Source organism: Amblyomma mixtum, chromosome 10, assembly GCF_055824585.1.
Source record: "Amblyomma mixtum isolate Tamu chromosome 10, ASM5582458v1, whole genome shotgun sequence".
Lineage (NCBI taxonomy): Eukaryota > Metazoa > Arthropoda > Arachnida > Ixodida > Ixodidae > Amblyomma > Amblyomma mixtum.
This window is the reverse complement of record NC_143021.1, coordinates 151,258,651-151,280,916: the sequence shown is the minus strand read 5'-3', so window position 1 is coordinate 151,280,916 and position 22,266 is coordinate 151,258,651. Positions and strand designations below refer to the sequence as shown.

At 49.2% G+C, this 22,266-nt stretch overlaps 1 protein-coding gene across 1 annotated transcript in view; it reads left to right on the top strand.

Annotated features, from left to right (window-relative positions):
• Window positions 1-10,920: 10,920 nt before the first annotated feature.
• ASPP (Ankyrin-repeat, SH3-domain, and Proline-rich-region containing Protein) overlaps window positions 10,921-22,266 on the top strand; it is a 59,442-nt gene continuing 48,096 nt past the window's right edge. The window contains exons 1-3 of the mRNA XM_089562653.1: window positions 10,921-11,109; window positions 20,819-21,062; window positions 21,535-21,722. Of these exons, the coding sequence (XP_089418779.1) occupies window positions 11,101-11,109; window positions 20,819-21,062; window positions 21,535-21,722 (441 nt within the window). The 5' untranslated portion in view covers window positions 10,921-11,100. The remainder of the gene's footprint in view (window positions 11,110-20,818; window positions 21,063-21,534; window positions 21,723-22,266) is intronic.

Here is a 22,266-nt window from a genome sequence, read left to right as displayed (position 1 = left end):
TTGTCCGCCATGTGACTTGTGAGTCTCGTTAACACAGCATGCTCTAGGAGCTTTCCAAGGCATGAGGTTAGCGAAATAAGGCGAAGGTTTTGAAGTGTAAGTGGTTTGTTGGGTTTAGGTATGAATATTACCTTCGCGTGGCGCCAGGACTGCGGGAGGTTACCCTCCCTCCAGCACTGGTTGAAGTATTTCGTAATGTGGGTGATCGATTGGTCATCCAGATTACGGAGCATGGGGTTTGTGATTTGGTCGGCACCAGGTGCGGAGTTGGCGCGGATAGTCAGGAGGGCCGCTCTGACTTCCGTCTCCGTGATGTCGGTGTCGAGTGTTGGATTTGCTTGTCCTGTGTAGTGCGGTAGAGGTATGGGGCCACCTGGAGATGTGTACATGGTTTGAAGTGTGTCTAGAAGGGTGTCGGGATCGTCAATGTGTTCATGTGTGAGGCGTGTCACGTGGTGCTGTGTTGCTGATTTGGTGCGCGTGGGGTCAATGAAGTGTCGGAGGAGTAGCCATGCGCGTTTGCTGGACAGGTTTCCGGCGATGCCGTCACATATCTGTCCCCAGTTGGATCGGCAGAGCTCCTCAGAGTGCTGTTGGATTTGTGTCTGCAGCGCGGCCAGCCGCTTCTTAAGCGTTCTGTTGTGTTTGTTGCCTTTCCAGCGTTCTAGGATGCTGTGATAAGCCTCCCAGAGGTGGGCTAGGCGTGTGTCAAGGGTAGGTGTTTCGGTTGTAGTTTCAATGTCTCGCGTGTTGTGGTGAACGTCATGCTTGAGTGACTGCACCCATTCGTCGATGTCTGCGATGGGAGTGTCTGGGAGGGCGGTGCGTACCGCGCGAAAGGCATCCCAGTTAATGAGTTTGTGTGTTGTATTTGCGTGACGGGGTGGTTTGTACGGGACAGTGATTTGTATAATGTAATGATCACTGCCCAGTGTATGTTGTGTTCTGTTCCAGGTAACGCCGCGGATACAGCGGCTCAGCGTCAGGTCCGGACTAGTGTCCATGCTGACACTGTTGCCGATCCTCGTAGGCGTCTGAAACGTGTTGTGCACAGTGAGTTGGAGGTTCTGCAAGAGCAGCCAGAGCCTGCGACCTCGATGTGTCGTGGTTGTGTATCCCCAGTCAGTATGCTGACTGTTGAAGTCCCCACCGATGAGTAGGGGATGTTTCCCTGCTAGATGGTGTAGCTTTCGCAGAAGTGATTCTAGCGGGGTCATCGGCAGGGACGGGGGGTGGTATATGTTTGCTATAAATATAGAAGGAAGTGACTGTGTGTGATGTATAAGTTCTGTGATCACGCAGGGCGTCTCAGACGTGATGTGATGAGTTTTGTAGGTGAGGCTGCGGTGGATGAGTGTGGACGCCCTGGGTGTGTTAGTGGTATCCGAGTGTGTAGATGTGTAGCAGGGGAGGGTTGCCCGGTGTGCAGTCTACTGTAGAAGTAATATGTGGGACGTGGGTGTGATGGTGGGAAGGAGAAGTTGCAGAGGCGCGCGCTTTGCCCGGAAGCCGCGGCAGTTCCAAGTTAAAATGGGTAGATAATTAGTGTTCCCCCCCGCCATATTGGATGGTAGGGGGATTGAGGATGGAAGTAAGACGGGTGTCAATTGGTATGTGTGGCTCAGGATAGGTGGTTTGTGCTTGTGGAGGAAGGATGGGGGGAATGGAGGGGGTTTGAAGTTGGGTGAAGCGATGGTTAAGATTATGTTCCAAGAGCTCCATCATCTTGGTAAGCATAGCGTCCATGCGCTGCTCAAGTTTTTCGGTGAGGGTGGCGGCAAGGTGATTGAATCTGGCCTCGAGGCGTGCGTCTAGCTCTTTTAGTTTGTGGTCAAATTTGGCTTCGAGTGCTGCTAATTTAGCGTCTATTTCTGAGGATACGGGAGGGGGTGTAGCGTCTGTGGTGCGTTGTTTCTTTGCGGGAGGGGTGCTCGAAGTGTCTGTGGATGATGGGGTCGAGTTAATGACAGCGGGTGCGGGTTTAGGGGGTGTAAGGGTTCGGTAGCGTTCGCGGGGGTCATCGGAACGCGGCTGGGGGTGCTCACAGCGAAGCGTCTCCTTTCTTGGAACGCGGCCGCTCGCGAACGCGCCGGCAGGTATACGGGTGTTCCCCCACCCGCGGTACTGATTCGCACACGTGCTGGCACGGATGTCTATTTGTGTTTGCTTTTATTTTGTGGTGGAGAGAGTGCTCTACTTTACGGCAGCTGGAGGGCTGGCCAGGCTCTTGAAGAACCAATCATGTTGAGAGCACAATATGATTGGAAGCTACGAAATGTGGGCCGGGCCTTTAGGGCTTTAAAACCGGGCCCCGGAGCTGGAAGCGTTGTTCTGCGCTAAGGTGAGATGCAACGCATCTTCGGCAACGCCGAGTTAGGGGCCTCCCCTAGTGTTAGCCAGTTCCACCCTGTTTGTTGTTTTGTATATTTCTGCCGTTGTATCTAACTTGTATATTCTGTGTATATTTGTATATAAATCTTCAGTTATTGCCTTTTTCATCCCTGTGTCTTCAAGTCTTCAAGTTGGAACAAACCGTCTCTGGCGGTGCACCTCTGGTGCAAAGAAAAAGAAGAAGAACCTGATCTTTACTGGGGGCATGGAGGGGACGGGGGTGCTTAGGAGGGAGGAAAGGCGGCTTACCTCTTCACGCAAGGCCTTGAGCTCCTGGTCTCTCGGATCTGCCTGGGAGGACTGGGGTGGTGGGGGATGACGGGTAGCCTTGCCAGAAACGCGGTCTGCCCAGGTGAGACGCGAGGAGTTGGTGCTGTCATTCCGTCTGGTTCTAGACGATGACCGGGAAGGCGTCGAGCTGCGTCCGTTGCTTGTGCTGGGTTGATCGCAGCGGGAAAGCCGCGATGAAGAAGGGGGAGAGAGAGCGTTCCTCGGGGACGCTAGTTTACGGCCCCGTGCCTTACAGTTGCCAGTTCCGGTCATATGAGGGCCTCCGCAGAGAATGCAGCTGGGGGTGCATGAGGGCACATCTTCTTTGGGATGGGACTGCCCGCAGCGGGGGCACTTATGAGACCTTGGATGGACGCACACATCCGCCCGGTGACCTGGGACGCGGCAGTACGTGCAGGCGTCTATATGCCCTCGGTACGGTGTGCATCTGTGGAGGGCTCCTCCATAAAGAACTGCGCATGGGACAGGTCCAGCCCGGAAAGTTATTAAGATGGAACGCGTGGAGCCCATTCGGCGGGCGTCCACGATGAGGGCGTCTGGGTTGCCGGTGAGCAGGTCTTGCAGGAGCTCTGACGGGGTCTCATTCCAATAGGCATTGGAGATGACTCCGCGTACTGCTCCGTCCAGCGGGGCTATGTAAGGTGCTACGGCGAATTCCTTGCCTTGGTGTGTGATGGTGTTCACCCGAACCAGAGCGAGCGCGTCATCCGTCATCCTTTAGGGGCGTGCTTACGGTGCAGGTGCTGTTGACCGGGTGTACCCTGATTTGGGTACGCGCTGGCTCCTTAAGCTGGGACGCCGCTTGGAGGATGGCCTCTCGTAGTTGTCGGGGTGGAAGCAGGTCCAGCTGCAGCCCGCCTCGTGATCTAAAAACGATCTTGTAATCTGCAGCAGGAAGCGGTGGCTGCTGCCGCGAACGCTGCGCAGCTGTGCGCGTTGCTTGCAGGTGCGCTGACTTTTCAAGGCATGGAGACTTGGGGGTACCGGTAGCAGAGGCTGCGCCCTCCTGGCGTTGGGTTGTTGAAAGGACGTCCTTGGAGCGGGCAGGCACACTAAGAATGTGCGTCCAGTCCCTTGGGTCGTAGTCGTTGGGGTTAAGAACCTCTCCCTGCACCTGCACCTCCATGATGGCGTTGGTGGAGGAAGCGTCCGTCGGAGTAGGCCTAGCTCCCAGCGGAGCGAGGCCTAGCTCAGGCGGAGAGGTCACAGAGAATAAAGGGCCGTGGGTGCCCGAAAAATGGCGTAGGCGGGCCAAAAATTGATGGCGTGCAGCGCTCACATTCGCAGTTCCGTGGGTGGTGAAATTTTGGCTGATGATGCTGGCGATTGGCAAATTCCGCTGTCTTTGTGCGGAGCCGATGTGGGGTGCGTCTGTACTACACGGCCCCCTAGCGGCCAATCCCCAGAGAGGGGACATAAGGATAAAAATGTAGGAAACCGTACTGAAAGAAAATGGCGAATTTTAATGACAATTTTAAAAAACCGGGCATGGTGGCAATTGCCACCACCTCGTTTCAAAGGGAACAACGCTCCTGCCTTCCATCTATCCATCAATTAGCTTCCGGAGCGGCGGACGCGGTTGGGCGGTTTGCACGGCTCTCGGTGCCGTTTTAAGCTGTGTTTGTCGGCGTTTTGCTCTGCCAGAGTGCATCACATGGCGTGGACGTTATAGGTCCTCGGATTCTAGGTTGGGGTAGGCACCGTGCACGAACAAAGTTTGGTAGAACTAGCTTTTTGTGCCGTGGTTTGGGACCAGCCGCAGTGATTGTTGTGCAAACGCACGCGGTGGCGCGAGCCGACGCCGTGGACGGTCGTCCCGGCCAATGTGCATGGTGGCTGTGATGTGTTGGTTGTTGCTGTGTCTCACCTGAGGGGTCGAGCCGGGTCCAGAAGCCGACGAAACACGATCATGCTACGTACCCAACTGCTCGGTTTGGTTTGGTTTATGGGGTTTAACGTCCCAAAGTGACTCAGGCTATGACGGACGCCGTAGTGAAGGGCTCCGGAAATGTCGACCACCTGGGGTTCTTTAGCGTGCACTGACATCGCCCAGTACACGGGCCACTGGAATTTCTCCTCCAAAGAAATTCAACCGCCGCGGCCGGGATCGAACCCGCGTCTTTCGGGTCAGCAGCCGAGCACCATAACCACGGAGCCACCGCGGTGGCGTACCCAACTGCTGATCGGGCTACCAGAGTTGCCCGGACCAACTGTCACTTAAGAGCTGCGTCGGAGCATGCCTGCCTAGAACTTTGCCGCAAGGCAATCCCTTGAGCAGATGGGATATTGCAACCGAGCGACCACGTCTGTGCGAAGCAATTTCCCCAGCATACGATATAAAATCATGCTACGCCGAGTTCAATGCAAGGCGCTTTTAAATGCACCCAAGAAGCCGGTGCTGTTGGCGAATGCTGTGCCCAGTATTGTTCCCAGATGCCGCAAATATCCGACAAAACAGGCAACTTCGAGAAAGCCTCCTAGAAAACGACCGTCTGCAGCCACATGTGCCAAGCAGCCAAGCAAGTGGTCTGCACCGGCCGCTGCCGCACTGCCCTCAGGGACGGCCTGTGAAAAACAAAAAGACGCGTTCCATCATGCAGCCCTCAAAAGAAAGTGCGCACATGCGGCTGGAGTACATCAAGCGTGTCAGCTGATCAAGGAACATGCCCTTCTCCCACCATGCAGCATAGAGGCGCCTCCTCACTTAAGTGCAAGCTCCGTCTTCATTGGCATTCATGGTGCTAAGGTTTGTTCTCTTGTGCACTGCTACCGGTACTTAACATTCTAGGTGCTCTGTGTTCCCTGTACATGCCATGGCATCGAAGCAGTTAATTTCGGCCGGCCATCTCGTGGCCAGTTTCCACCTGCTGTACATTTTGGTTCCACAATATATGGTAAAACATGCCGATAACATTTATAAAAAATATGCAGCGGCATAATTTTATCGGCCCTAGGACTCTCGATGGAGAACTTCGTGGCCCAACTTTACGGAAGTCACCAAGTTGCTTTGCCATGCCAGCTGCAATTATTCTCAACTGACATGGGCCAATCCCAGTTTAGAGTCTCGTAAGTATTTTACCTCTGCGCGTGCACGCCTTGACGGAGACACAGCTCAATTTTGTCGGTGTCGGCGTAAAAGATGACCTTGGCAGGAGGAACACCAGGGGCATTAACACTAAAAGTGCTAAGTGCTAGCTAAAAGTGCTCTGCACTAGCCATTAAAACGTCGCAAATGCGCACTTTCCTTTCGGTCCCTGTGCTCGTCCGTATAGCAGTGCAAACGTTCCGCAACGCAGCACATGAGCTCGGGTTTTATTCCTCGCTACGGAGGCAATATTTCTGATGCAGGCGGAATGCGAAAGCACCCTTGAGGTTTCTCTGCACATTAAAGAACCCCATTTGGACGAAGTTAACCATGGTATCTACACGGCGCGTATCGTCTTACAGCGTCGGGGCATTACACTGCTCAAGTAACGTTTGAAGGCACATGTAGGTTCTTTGGCCCAAATGTGAGAGCATGCGTGTTGCGACCGACATTTTATATATCAGAGTCGGTATAGTTAACTTTGCTTTCAGCATTCGAGCAGATGAACAAAAAAAAAATTTTGCAATGAACGCATTTCGATAACGAGCTCGGATATGTCAATATGTAAATACCCAGTGAACCACAAATATCCATTCGATGCACCGGAAAGATCCAAACGTCATGTCCTAAAAGGGACGTCCATTAGATGTGCATCATAAGGATCACCGGCACATATGGACGCGCTAGGCGTCTATAGGAAGTCAATAATATGATTGTTTTTTAAGTCTAGAACACGTCCACGAAGCATGGACACTAGATTCCTAATATATGATCTCGTGCATGTCCACCAATCATGAACAATAGATGTGCAAAGTATGTTGATGTCCACCAAACGCGGACATTGGACGCGCCATATATCTTCGGCGACTTTAGTGCCACATTCGAACATATAAGAAAAGCCTGAATCCTAAGATGTGCGCCATGAAATGAATTCATAATGCAAAACATTGATAATGCAAAACATTGCCATCGTTTGTGATGTAACCAAGACGTAGTGGCGGTTCTGTGACCTGTTGACCTTGAGCTACTTGAGCAGAGCGCGAGACGCATGCAGATTACACTCACGTACGTGCTACGCTTTCGATCTCGGCGCTCACGCACACTTTTCGTTTCCTAAACTTAATTACTCCTTAATTATTGTCTTCGGCAAAACATGCACATATCCATGATGGCTGAATATGCAGGAATGTGGCTTGTAGTGCTACTGTGCTATAAAAGGGTCATCTGCCACTTCGTTATTAAGTTGTAACGCATACTGTTGTACTGGGTATTTTCTGCAAATCGGAAACTTAATTCTTGCGTATAGCCCAAAATGCTAGCGCATACGCCGGTGCATTTGCTTGCAAACTGAGTCGTTCGAACTAGGAAGACTAGGCAGACAGCTTTACAGGGAAGGCAATGGAGGCGAAACGCAAAAGGTGCAGTTGCAGTCCTGTGTCGACTGCGCCAGTTGAGTTTCCCCTTCAGGTGGAGATGTGAGGAAACATTTGATGATGATGAATTGATGGTTTGGACTCGCAAACAATCCCATTACTCGACGGCTGGACGAGAAGGTTAACTATTTATTAACACATAAATAAGCAAGAAGAAACAAGCAAGGAGAAAACTATTTACAACATGACTGAACTGTTGAATACACAAATCAGCCCCACTTCTCTGAGAGCGTTCCGTTTTAAGCCTTCTGTCTCCGCCCTTGGCGGGGACAGCAACCAATAATAAAACAGGCGACACTTCTCCCCAATCGACGCCCAGGGAAAGGACAACAAAGCCTCCGTCAGCCAATCAAAGACTGGGGAAAGGATGCCAGCCAATCAAATACCTAGGAAAGGAGAGGTTCCGAGCACGCACACAAAAAGCACTGAACTCGCCGCGTTCCGAACCTCCGCCTTCCTCTTCGTTTCCCCTCCCGCACACGCGCATACGAGATGCACGTGTGCCACGGGAACAATCACCGAAGGCTCCTTACACAACAAAAAAGGAAAGCTGTCTCCGAGGGGTCCAGCGTCCAGTGGCAACCAAAGCCCAACCATGGGCCTCCTCCGAGCATCGGACGCTCACAGACCCATCGGCGCCGCATCGCGTACCGATCGGCCACCGTACACCTGCATCCTCACAGTGATCCGCAGGGGCGCGAGAAGGTTAAAAAAAGAACATGCACTGGCCGCAAACACACCGACTGCTGACATTCAAACAGTACACCGTAGAACGCTGCGCTCTAGAAAGTATCTGTGGTGGGGTGGCAAACCGGAGACAGAACGAGCGTTCTGGCGACGATGCCGCCAGCAACAATAGAGCAGCCACCGACATGCGTCGCGTCGTGCGTCCGCGGTTCCATGCCCTGTGCTGGAGGCTGGATGGCACCGCAGAAAGTTCAGCGAACTTAACAGCGCCTGTGTGCTGTGCGGTGTCAGTGCGCGTTAAAGATTCCCGTGGTCGAAATTATTCCGGAGACCTCCACTGCGGCACCTCTTTCTCTCTTCTTTCACTCCCACCTTCCTTCTTTTTCTTGCGGTGTGGTTCAGTGTCCACTGAGATATGTGAGACAGACACTGCGCCATTTTTCCTCAAAAATCAATTTACCATTTTAGTTATCCAAGATAGCAGACGACGGCGCAGGCTGCGACACGCGACATTGCTGCTCTGCAACGCTGGCTATGTAGCTTTTGTGGCCATCCAGTGGATGCGACAAATGTCCAACTGCGAGGTCTAGTTCACACCCATTACTAGGGGTAAAGAAGCACTTTTCGTGATCTATAGAATATCTTCAGTGTGTTCCATGGACAAATTAGGATATCCATTAGAAGAACATTATATGATCATGGATATCCCCTGGATGCAACAAATATCCAACCATTTGATCTAATGCACATCCTATGCTAGAGGTACCGATGCATTTCTGGTGATCTATGGAACACCTCCGGTGCATTCCGTGCACTAATTGGGATGTCTATAAGAAGTACACAATATCCAGCACTAGGCATTCTTAGGATGTTCAAAGGACATAAGTGGTTATCTGGGTAGACTTCTTGTATAGTATACCTCTCCCCCTTATTCTTTCTAAGTGTCCCCTCACCTCTTTCATTTCATTTTTACACCCTGCCTGATATCCCTTTATTTCCGCTGCCCAAGCTCAGGGGCTTCCCGTAGCGATGGCAGATGCCGGGGCTAGCAGAAATCGCTTTGCTTCCTTTTATTCTATGCTTATTAAAACCACTACTAATACGAACTCGGAAGGATCGCAGGGCAGCGTCCTCACTGCTGTTCCGCCCATTCATGCAGTCCCAGCAAGTAAAACACCAAGTCGCCCGAAATTATTCGATGTCGTCAGGCGTTTCAATCCTCTGTGCCCTGCCGCACTTAACAAAGCGCACGTACTACACACCGCGGCACCGAACGATCGCGCAACACCTGCATCACGGCCGCCGCAGCTCGGCGACTAGGCAAGCCCCCATCGTATGGCGCCATCTGTCCGCGTTCGAGAGAAGCGCAAGGAGCAGCGAACAAGGTTTGGGAGTCTTGGCACGAGGTGTCTCCGTAGCTTCGGCGGTCGTCTGCCTTTGCTATAGTGCCTAGAATATACCTTTGCAGCTCTTTGTAGCTGCAGTCTATGTGGACGCGGCCAGAGCAAAGGAAATCAAATACTTCACCACCATGATGCGAGTGACAGAAGACAATACCAGGTTATTTACTGTAGCGACAGTAACTTCAGCAACAGCGGCCGAAGAAGTAATCATTGCCTCAGCTCTCGTGGACGACAGCGTAGGCACAATAATTAGCGACTCTAAGATTGCGATCCAAGATTACAACAAAGGCCTGGTTTGATCTGCAGCCGCAGGACTAATCAAACACAGCCAAAAGATAAGCCACGTAGAAATTATTTGGGTCCCTGCACATGAGGGAAATGAGAAGGCGAACCGATATGCCCGAGCTCTAGCAAACCAGGAGGGATCGGGGAGTGTCTCGGAGTCACACATTAACGAAACTTCCGCTTACCGGGAAATGGCCAATCACCTTCGTGAGCCGCGGGAACTTTACGCTGCACCTCACCCGGACTTTACCAGACAACAGGCTTGAAACCTACGCAGAGTCCAAACTGGACAGTTACGACCTCCATTCTTCTGTCTAAAATTACTGCACAACCCATCGATCCCAACTGCTTATACTGCGGTAGCATAGCAACAGACGAACACATCCTATGGGACTGTAAGGAAAATCGAGCTTCAAAAGACCTTCTACCGGCTCCCTCGCGGGAGGCCTCCGTGTCCGGCTCCTGAAGGAGCCGAACACGCTAGCCAAGCTTCCGGACTGGATGGTAAAGGTCGCCCTCCGTTAGGGGGCCTTTAATCCCACCCAATTGATCTTTGAGATCAATAAAGTTTCTCCAATCGAACAAGATCTTGTCGCGCCGCCGTGCGCAGTGCCAGCACCTAAATATATTCCTACAGCGTGAGCAAGGCGGTTTCGAAACCGAAACTTACAGCCAGTGGGCCTCTTCGATTAACCGCGTTCGGGCAGCCCGCTGGCGGTAAAAACGTTGGGCGGCATAGAGTTAATATACAAGCCACGCCTGTGCTTCCGTATCCTGATCCCGTAGATCTAATATACCTGATCCTGACTGCTAGAGGTACTAGAGGAATAAACGTAACGAAGGCGCTTGTTCTCAACACTTTACACTGCTTCTTATGAAACACAAAAGCGCTTCGACGTCAAACACCGAAGCACTCGGCGTTCTCAGTTAAAGGCTCAAGCATAGAGCCTGCATAAGTGATTGTGCAGCTCGTGTTCGGGAAGCGGTGGTCAGCGTAAAAGCAATTTTGAATTGCGCGGTTATTTGTTAGTCGTGAACAAATACTTTATGCTTTATTTTGAAGGTTAGTTGTTAGGTGCTGCCACCTAACGTCGCTTGTCGAAGGCAGCAGCAGCATGCACTCACGCACGCGCGCACGAACTAACGACAAACGAAGGCCGGCGGCAATGGAATGGTTATTACAAGGACAATACATCTCAGTTAGGCTAAATGCGGGGCGAAAACACCGCACTACATAAAATGTACGAAATAGATAAGCTCGATCTGACGTTGAATGTGCAAAACGGGGGAATCCCATTCAACGCAACATTACGGAAGGAAAAAACAAAGATGTAAATAGAGCGGCGAAGCGTGAGAGAGAGGAGGCGCAAAGGGCGAAGCCCACTACAGGGGCAAGGAGCGTTGCCGTGGCGTCGTTTTCCTCCCGTCCGAGGCGGTCCGATCGCGCACCAGCTCTCGGGAATGCGGCGGTTACTGGTCGGGCTCGTCTCCGTGGCTGCGTTGACGTGAGAGCGGGCCGACAGCCATGGTCCTGGTAAGCGTCCAGCAGCGTCGCGCGACAACCTGTTGACGCGCGCAGGCCTGGTGGTCTGTCGTCACTCGTGCTCCACTTTGACATGTTCCCGCGAGAAACCGTGCCTGTGGCTTTCCGTGCATTGCACTCCGTGCCTCGCGATCGAGTAGCGGTGCTGCTACGCTCGTCAGCCCGTAGCTATCAATCGACGTCCGCGTTTCCTGTTCTCACTACGCCACGCACGTAGCTTGAGAATACTCGGCTGGGTCGTTCGTAGCCGGAACAGCCATCCCCTGTGCCGCGAGCGCTCGTATAATGGCGAATTCCAGCGGCCGATTCCCAGAATCGCAAGGTTGCTCCAGTTTACCGCGCGTCTTGCGTGCACGTGCTTTTCGACCTGTGGATCGTGGTATTCGAAGCGTGCCGTGATCCAACTCCAGGCTCTCCCATTGGGATTTCGGTCTCGAGTTGTAATGTCGGAGTTCGCCTTGAGCGTCTCAAGTTGACGCGCGCGGTTGGCTTTTCGTGACGGACGGTGTCCCCCACTCCGTCGTAGGCGCGTTTGGATAGCTGTCGAGGCTGTTGGGTTGGCCTTCGCCTGTGCTCTGATGATGTGCCAAGTGCAGCTGAGACGCGTACGTGTGTCGGACATTGGTGCAGGAAGTATTGGAGCAGTGTCTCGCATGACAACAATCGGAAACGACAATCCTTTTGGCTGTCCGCATCCTGTGCTATTTCGTTGTCGAGATGAGATCGTCACGGACGGTAGGTTGGGGCACTTTCGAATGGAACGCTTGAAGCTTGCGGGATTACTTTACGTGATCGTCGTTGCTTTCACTTACTGGGCCGGGGTATTTCGAAGAAGTTGCCGTGTGAAATACACTTCGTAAGACACGTTGCTGCAATATCTGCAATATTCGAGCAATCGGAGCAGCTGTAATGTTTTCTTTACCGAATCATGAACACCTGCGGGAATCGCCTAGTGCCTTAGTTCATTTGTGGTTAACAGCTGATGTGGACGTTTCTGGTAAAGTGCAGATGTGCCGTCTCCATCGTGTATGTCGTGGGTTGCCCCCAAAAGATGTGCTCTGTAATTATTAGTGTTGGTAGTTACCTTCTCATTGCTGTTTTGTTTCATTGCTAGTCACTGAAAGAAAGAGGCTTGCAGGGACTGGGCTTGTAGTTCTATTTTCAAGGGCTGGTCGACAGCTCGTCAAGCTGTTTAGCACGTTGCCTTGTTGAACATTTAGTTGCATTGTTATCAGGATTGATAGCAGTTTTGTGGTCTCTTTGTCGGGACAAGTGATGGTTGTAAGTGCGGATATTGCGGCTTGTGTCTCACTTCGTGCTGCTTAAAAAATCTCACATTTCTAACAGTTTCACATCTAAACTTTTTCTCGAAAATGGTGATTGTATCACTTTCGTAGCAAAATATTTTAGGAAACTGTGTGAAGGTACCTTACTTTTTAATATGGATTGAAAGCAATAGCCAAACCTTGGTGGTTACAAGCTTCGGGTTTACTTTCCATACAAAGTTCCTTTCCATTGTTTCCGGGTTTAGTTTCCATACATAGTTCCTTTCCACCATTTCCGAAACAGCGCCGTCAGGTTGCTCATATAAATTATATGTCTTGTGAATTCAACAGGCTTTGGATGAAATTTTTCTATTTCATTATTGAGGGTTCTAATTCAAAGCGATCCTCTATTAATCTTGATTCTATCTTCTTCAGGCAATATAATCCCAAAAAATGTGCAATGTCAATTACTGTTCGTGCCTCTTCGTAAACAGCAATTCACCTGTAGCACATACCTGTGGATAACTCATGGGAAGCTGCCCGTGGATGCCAAAGTGGATATGGCGGGTGATTTTGACCAAACCTGTGAAGCAGTACTGTGAAGTTACATCATGAAAGGGGCACACTAACAGTGCTTAAGAGAGCTTGAAGCAGTTCATGAAACAGGCTGAGTAAATTCAGAGTCTTGAAGGCTTAAGGAGCATGCTGCGGTGAGCAAAAGTATTGAAAAATAGAAGGTCCCTGCCCGTATCACCAGGACAGTGAGAATCAAAATCACTCTCGTAGGACTAGACCTTCCAGCTTCTTGTGAAGTTTGTTTCTTAGTGCTTGATCTCCTTTGTTTCATTCCGCTTTACCGACTGAAAATTATTTTCTTCGTTTTCTTTTAGCACAGGAGTGCTAACTCATTTGCTTGGTTTGGTTTGGTTTATGGGGTTTAACGTCCCAAAGCAACTCAGGCTATGAGAGACGCCATAGTGAAGGGCTCCGGAAATTTCGACCACCTGGGGTTCTTTAACTCATTTGCATATACTAAAAGCACACATTTTCAATTTTAGCTGTATCCGCTTATTCTGTATAAGATTTCTTTGTAAAGATGATTACTCATCATGTGAGAGTGCTTCCGCAGTGCATTTTTTACAATGGGTTGTTTAACCCTGATTGTAATCATTCTGTATTTTTCTGTGTTTACTGTCGATTCTGTACACAAAGGGGGCTGGGACATCCGTCAGGCACTCAGATGCCTTTAGTCCCAGCCTTTCCTCGTATCTCAGAGGTAAAGAAAATAAATCCTGAAACAAATTTTAGTTGGCCTGTATTATTAGCTTGCTATGTTCTAATTACAAAGTGATGTCTTTCACTGAAAATGGATATAGATAGATTAATTTAATGACACGAAGGCGAAGAAAGATTAATAGCTGCCTAGCTGCTGTGGACTAGGGAAGGGAGGAGAAGAAAGAGGGTCGTGATTGGTCATGATGTGATGAGAAGAGAGATCAGAGTATGTGATTGATTGATTGATTGATGGATTGATTGATTGATTGATGGCATCACAACCGTGGGTCAAGGCCCTTGTCACTCAAAACACTGAGAATGGAGCTTTTGTAGCCTAGCAAAGGCCAGTAATTGAAATACTGGCATCACTGCGAGGGGCAGTTTTTACGTATGAAATGCTGTGGTGTGAAGTACTTTTCCTCTTCGTGGATCTCTGAAGCTAGATCGCTCTGCTTTGTACTTGCAACTAGTGATCACGGGGTGCTCACTGCTCTGAAAGTCACTATCAACATCGCGAGGTCGGACATATTGGCAGCAAAAAAATATTTCATTTTCAACTCCACATTTTTTAGTTATAAACTAATCTCTTGCTCCCGGACAGATGTAAACACAATCGCAATAAGTCGAAAAATTGAAAAGTTTACTGGAAACAAAAATGAATTTGTTCTCGTCACTGTCCCTCAAAACACATTGTTTCTGTGTGTCCGTTCACTTCATTACCTGTAATCAGACTTGTACATAATGTGTTAAAAGTAATTGAGTACTTGTAAAAAATTATCTTATCTTTGAATTTTGTAATGCGTTGATTACTTTTTTGAAGGTTCAATGTACTCAGTAATCGAGTTATTTTTTTCAGTAATCGATTACTAGTCACCTGTTAATTTTTTTTTTTTTTACAAAAACAACCTAAGGAACCTGAACTAGCTGGCAAGCTCTAGTTTAGCGTGGAGCAGCAGCATTCGAACAGCAAAGACGCTTTTTGCATTTGAGAATCGCTGTGCAAACAAGCTTGGGTGGCCTGCATTTGAGTAGCTTCGTGATTCATGTTTCGCATTTCGCAGTGGTCTTTGTCTCCTTAAAGTGTAAACAACAACGAAGCGGGGCAGATTGCACAACTTTGTGCTGGCGTTCGGGGCCTTCATATATTAAAGGGGCTGCGAAACACTGCTTGGGGGGATACTGGCAATACTTCAGGTGGGTTCTTTATGTCACACAGATGATGACTTATAAAGAATTTCAGGAATCGATGCACAGGAACGGGAGTTATTCAGTGAAGAAATTTCAAAATACAAGCAAACAAAACGCTGCCCTCAACTCGATTTTGGCGGGGCTCCCCACTCCTATTTCGCTCTCCCTATGACGGCACCTGGCACAACCAATCAAAACAGCCTGCGGAAGTTTTGTACTCCATGGTTGCCTGCTCTCTGTAACTCGTTCTTGCTGAGACTGGCGGCGTCGTTTCCATGCCAGAGCGCCCCTGGTGGTGTATTTTTATTTTACTTGCTTTGCAGGGCTTTTATCTAAGACAAACAAGTTGTTTTTGTTGATCTAATATAAAACGCAGACACGTGACAAAATGTGTCTCTATTTATTCGCACAATTTGTGTATATTTACTGTTTGTCCGATCATCAAGCTCGCGTCAGGTGATGTCATATCCGCTGCTCAAACCCGCCACTGTGTGGTGGCACCATCAGAGCCATGAAGTTGTTTTTGGGAGGACATTAAAATATTAAAAAACGGAATATACGCGGTATTACCGACGCTAATAGCACCATTATAACTCACTGTATGCGACCAACAGACAAAACAGTCAACTCAGATTGTGTTTCTGGGCCCCTTTAAGGCATCGCATTTCCCTCCAGCACTTACATCCAGGTACCCATCAGTGCCTTTATTGATCTGTCGTGTCCACAAGGAAACATGAAAAAAATGCCAAAGACGAATTTGGTATGGATCTCCGGGTGAAATCATGAATGCATGTGCATATGTAGGTGTTAGGTTTTAACAAATTTTATGTGAAAGAAGCCACATAGTCATGCATGCCTAGTTTCTCAAAAAATGCCTCCCAGCCACAAGATGCCAAAGATAGGAAGCTCGAATTGAATTCTGGCAGTCGTATGTGTTTCAATCTTTTCACCTTGTGTGGTTTTATTCTGTTCAATACACTGTGAACTTTTAACTTTCCATCAATGCGCAGTTCCTAAAGCCAGCATTTTGAGACATGCCATTCGCTCTATGTGGGCCTTTTGCTGGTGGTGTTAGTGGTATTTTTTGCAAGGAAGGGTTTGTTTGTTGCTTTTCCAATTAATCACAGCTGTCTCTAGCTGTGCCAGTTATCCTTTGTGCTGTCATTCTACTTCCTGCTTTCCCTCAGCACACTACTTCTTCCTCCCTTATTAATCTTTGGTTGGTTTATGGTTGGTTTATGGGGTTTAACGTCCCAAAGCAACTCAGGCTATGAGGGACGCCGCAGTGAAGGGCTCCGGAAATTTCCACCACCTGGGGTTCTTTAAAGGGATGCTGAAAGGTTTCCCAAAAAAATTGAGTGAAGAGATGCACTGTACAGTTTTCCACCCTCGGAATTCGAATTTCTCATCCAAATTAGGCAAAGGAAATCGCAAACCTATTTTATTTTGGCGAAAAGTGCAGCAGCAGCCTCGGGCCAGCTCACGCGCCTCATTGCCGCCTGTGAATGGTTGGGCGCCTCGTGACGTGAACACTGGCGTTGGCTCGGTGAGCCCGGCTCGGTCGCCGCCGATGTAGTACAAGAAGCGCGGCGCGCGGTGGTTCGGACTGTTGGTTTGATGCTTATATCACGATGGAACACATCAAAGATTACCAGGAGGATCTTGGCGTCATCCCCTACATGTACGAACCAATTGCAAAGAGCAAACCGCTCCAAGGAAGCAACGATGCTGGCGCAAGCGGTGCTTTTGGCTTCAACGAAAGCGAAGTGTCAGCATCTCCACGTGTTGAAAATGTCTTAGTAAGCACACTTTTCTAGCCAAACTTCATTCAGAGATACAATAAATTAATTTTGAAGCGAGCAAATGTAGTATAGCACTGCTCCACGAAATTTTCCTAATGCAGTGTAAACGGGATGCGATCGTCGGCATTGTTGTCTTGCCGCTTGTCGGTGCTGCCGCAAATCTGCTTGTAATCCACACAGACTTTTGCACGCAAATTTTATGCTGGCATCGCTTCATGGTCGCTGCGTGCCGGCTCGGTTCATAACGCACGCGTAACAAAGAAGTTCGCGGCGCTTTGCGGCAGAACTTGTCGAGGTGACAAAAGTGTGCCTCCCGTTCTGCGTGCCAAGATGGGATCTGGCAGTAAATTGAAATCCTTGTTTAGGCGAGTTACTTCATACTGCAAGCCCTTGTAGGAATATCTCCATCCGTTTGCGCCCGCCTTTATCGTGCTGTTCTCAGATCAAGCGACCAGTGATTTTTTTTCACTAACTCGATGGCCTCGTGCTGCAACCGAGCAGGCCGAGTTGCAAGGCTGGCTGTAGCACACGTGGCGTACAATTATATAATATTATTATTAATGTATGAAGCCATGCTGCACTCGGCAATTTTTTACGACTACATGTGTTATTATAAATGTATTCCTGGCAGAACACTTTACTGGTATTGGCTGCATTAGAACGTGAACAGACTTGTCAGCCTTATCATCACTTTTAGAAAAGTTCGATGCAGGGTCCTCAGCAGCATCTGCCAGTGGCATTCGACTTGTTGCACAGTCCTGATTTGTACTGCTGTTTGGTATGCATTCTTGACTGTCTGGTGTGCAGCCTCCAGGTGTGATGTCATTTTCCATGCACTCTTGATTTGCACTATCGTCTGGTGTGCAGTATTGATCTTGCAGCAGTTCGGCAAGAACCTGAAAGGCATAAGCCATATGATGTTACTGTTGCAAACAGAACAAAAGTGTGCTTCAGTATGAGTAAAATCTTCTGGTTTATTTCGCAAACTATTTTGTTGATTGGCGAGCTCTGTGGAAAGTGAGATCATTTATTATATACCAGGTGTTTCTTTAGAAGGTCCAAAATTTATTTTAGAAAATGGGTAACTATAACCTTGTATTAGTCAGAAGGTTTCCATTAGCTCACTAAACTGCATATCTTAATTAAATTTTTATTTTCATATTATGTTGTATTTGCAGATTTGGAGCACCTCCTGTAAATACTGTAGCCAAGCAAAAAAAAAATCTCTTTAAAAACTTAAACCCTGACAGGCAACTTCACGCGCTAACACAGCGCCAGCGGGCGCGTCTGACGTAGATCGCCCCAAAAAAAAAAAAGTGTACGCTTTGGGGCCAGACTGCAAGCGCCATGACTGCGCACATTGGGCGCTGACGAGGCGGCTATCAGTGAGGCCCCAGGCGAAACCAAACTGCCGCGCGCCCGTATACCAGAAACATCTGCAAAGAGTTTTCTCGGCGCTCCGAGCCCGAAGAAAAATGTGCCGCGTACTACTCCCTATGTTCTCGCCACTGAGGGCTACGCATGAATCCTAGAATATCTGAGCTCCAACATAATTGAGTAAAGAGGCTGCATATAACGTCTTTTCACGAGCTCGCTTACCGAACGAAGTTCTCTGCTCACGCGCGGCGCGCAGTCTCCGGTTGTGAGGCGCACTTCGCGTCGCTCCACCTCTTGCAGTATTAGTAGCAGTTTAAGATTTTTATACAGCCAAAAAATTTAGGGCCGAGCTCTGATATGAGTAATGCTGTACGAGATGCATGATGCATTCCTGCAAGCATAACTGCAAAGCACTTATTTTGTAAGCTGCAGTTTGCTGCCGTCCTGACGTTCTCATTCCAGCGCCGTTCATCTCACTACTATCGAAAGTCTTGCATCCACGAAATTACGCGCCATACACTACACAGAACATAGGTTCGCGCAGTCAAATTCTCATAGTGTTAATACACAAATTCTTACCTTGAGCTTCCTCCTTTTCGCGAAAGCTGGCCTCGGTGGCGGTGACGAGCTCCTGTGCGCGAAGACAGGCGGTATTGCGCCGGGTTTCAGTCGAGCTGACTTTGTTGAAAGGCCCAATGAACGCATTATCGACAGGCTCTGGTTATAGTCTTCATCACGAAAGTGGTCAGAGCATAGCACTGTAGTCTTTGAGGGCTTGAAATCCCTTCGCTTCACAGCAGCGTCCCACCTCGCGGAAAGCTCCTTATTTTGCGGGAAATAATGAAAGTCCACATCGTCGCGGCCGCTGGTGTTAGTGCAACCGAAGGCTGCGCAGAACGCCGGCATGGTGGTCCACCGCTTCACTCAATGCTGCACACGTTTCTGTACGTCACCACAAACATAAAAACGCACAAATACAGGAACACACGGCAGATCGAAGCAGCTACGATGGCACGCACGCAGAAACAAGCACGGTCGCGCAGGCTGTGAGGCGACGGAACACCAATGTTTACGTCACCACCCCACGGTTTCCGGTTTCGGCTCGCATCGTCATTGTCATCAGCAGCGCTCGGCGGACAGCGGGGGGCGGAGCTACCGCGCAATTTTAAACGGCGATTACGTCGCTCCTAAGTGATTAATATGGAAAAAAATTTCACCCGCATGATTTTTAAGGTTCCCACATCCATACGTGAGCTTCTTAATGAATTCGAAAATCTCTTCAGCTTCCCTTTAACATGCACTGACATCGCACAGCACACGGGCCTCTAGAATTTCTCCTGCAAAGAAATTCAGCCGCCGCGGCCGGGATCGAACCCGCGTCTTTCGGGCCAGCAGCCAAGCACCATAGCCACTGAGCCACCGCGGCGGCCCTTATTAATCTTTAATAAATAACTGACCCGTTCCCAGTAACGTTCGTCCCAAAACTACGACTTTATCTTTGTGGAAGCCATTTCGAACCACTTTATATCCTAAATATTCAATTGGGTGCTGCATGGAAACTGTTTCCAGCTGTGTAGAGACTTGTTGAGGCCCAAAATAATCTGAGCTCACGGACGATGCTGGTAATTGTATTTTTTTATGAACGCTGGCTGCTAGCCATGGCATGAAATGCAGGCGTAAAAGGTGTGATTGAGTTATGATTGGCTCCCCTCTGTTTCCATTTGCGTTGTCATTTCGAATGAAACTTCAAAATTCACACTGATAGAACTGTACAAAAGCTCCTTTACTGTTTAATCTACTCGTCTTTTAATGAAACGTACCAAGTTTACTGCATTTATTCTTTCAAAATGAACTCATAGGAAAATGCTATGACGTGCACGCAAAAAAGAATACTGTCCAGGGATGCTTCCGATTGGAAACTACAGTGTGGCAAGGCTATGCATTTACCCGCCGCAGTGGCTCAGTGGGTATGGTACTCGGCTGCTGAGCCGAAAGACGCGGGTTCGATACCGGCCGCAGCAGCCCAATTTCGATGGAGGCGAAATTCCAGAGGCCCATGTGCTGTGCGATGTCAGTGCACATTGAAGAACCCCAGGTGGTCGAAATTTCCGGACCCCTCAACTACGGCGTCCCGCCTGTCCTCAGTCGCTTTGAGACATTAAACCCCCATAAGCTGAACCAAATGAAGGCTACGCATTTGTCTTAGTGCATGCATGAAATATGATTTTTAAAGGAAGCAAGATGAAAACAAACATCGTCTCTCCAAGCTATAGTTAAGGTCACTGCTCATAAATACAATTATAGAGGTAATTTTTGTTATTGGTCGATTCTGCATTAATGGTGAAAGAAAATATTGTTGCGTTCAGGACAATGCGGCAGTGCATGCTAGTAATGCATTGCCAATTTTTTTTAATTGCACACTCTGTTTGAGATGCCTGAACTGTAAATACTGTTTTAGCTTTCTAAGAATAGCAAGCCGGAAAGTGCGTCATGCTTTTATTCCTTTCTTTTTTTCTCGCTTCGCAAAATAACAGTGCTTATTCCTTGCACGCTGCTGCAGCAATGAAATAATTTGTGACTTCATTCGTGGTTCATGATGTTGCACCTAATAAACCAAAGCCAAACTGAGGCCTCGCATTTGTCTTAGTGCTGTGACGTGGCACAGTGTTGAGGGCTGCTCAGGTCACGGTGTGTGCAGAAAGAGTGGTCACGTGGATTTGTTGCAGTAGAATTGGTTTGTTGGTGTCATGTGACCGGGTTGATGTTGAAGCACCCCCCCCCCCCCTCCTGCAGCTGCCTGCCCCCGCGGCCGGTGATGGTTCCCCGTCCTCCGCGGGTGGTGCCCTGAGTGTGGCGGAGCTGCGTGCGGTCGCCATGCGCCAGCAGCAGCAGCTGGCCTGGCAGCAGCAGCAACTGGTGGCCCGCGAACAGCGGCTCCGCTTCCTCCGCCAGGCCGCACCCCACGAGCCCCAGGAACTGAAGCTGCGACGGCTGAGGGCACAGCTCGACCAGCAGCAGGCCGGCAATGCCAGCCTCGGTGGGTCCCCCTGGTGTCCTCCTCAGGTGTCTTAAGTTAGAGGAACACTGTGTCAGGACTGCATGTTTACACGTTCACTGTGTCGTGTGGGTCGTGGGTCACTGATGGGTAACATTGTGTTTGGTGCACAATTTATTAAAAATCATAATTAGGTTGCATATTTCTAGGTCGAGATCCATTTAGAGACAGTGACGAAAGTGTTTTTTTCCCTAATATTTAACTGCATAAAGTTTAGACTGCGGATGTACACTATAGACATGAACTGTTCTCTTTTTTTTTCTTATTTGAATCGAGTGTCAGTGTTGATACACATGATAATCGCTGCAGTTGACCTTGCCGTTCAGTTAGTCGCTGACTATTGAGCCAGGACAAATGGGACACATTGCTTTCTGGAGATTGGTACAGCTGTTGTGGTGATTGACGAAATGTCCCACTTTTATGAAAAAATGTCCCACTTTTTCCTGTCGCACAGCGGCAGAGCTGGAGGCAGTGCGGGCGCTCTTTGCGGCCAAGGAGAAGGAGCTTTCGGTGGCCGCGGCCAAGGTTGAAGAGCTCACCCGCCAGCTGGAGGAGTTGAGGCGCAACACCGGCTCCTCCGGCAATACGGGTGTCACACCTGCGGCCAGTGTTGCGGACAGGGCACGGCACGACGTGCTCATGGTAGGCAGTGCTTCTTTCCTCTTTCCCAGTGGGCACTGAGACTCCCTTGAACGTCCTGTGGACATCTGGGACATGTGTGGGACGTCCATGGAACGTTTAGGACATCTGTGGGACTTCCTGTGGACGTTTAGGACGTCTGTGGAACATTCTATGGATGCTTAGGACATCTGTGGGATGTCCTGTGAACGCTTAGGACATCTGTGGGACGTCCTGTGAACGCTTAGGACATCTGTGGGATGTCCTGTGGACATTTAGGCCATCTGTTAGACGTCCTGTGGACGCTTAGGACATCTGTGAGACGTCCATGGGAGTTTGTGCCCACTGGGTTGAACAGTTAAGGGGGAATGAGGGTCGTAAAACTAACTTTTTTCTTATTTACGGATAGAATCTCATGACATTTTGCACACAGATGTGTTTTTCTCTTCTGATTCCAAAATTGTAATCATATTTGAGCTGGTTGTCTTAGATCAGAAGTTATCTTACAAATTCTAGAGCGTAATTAGGTAATTTCTTACGCAGCTTTAATGAACTTTCTCATTGCATT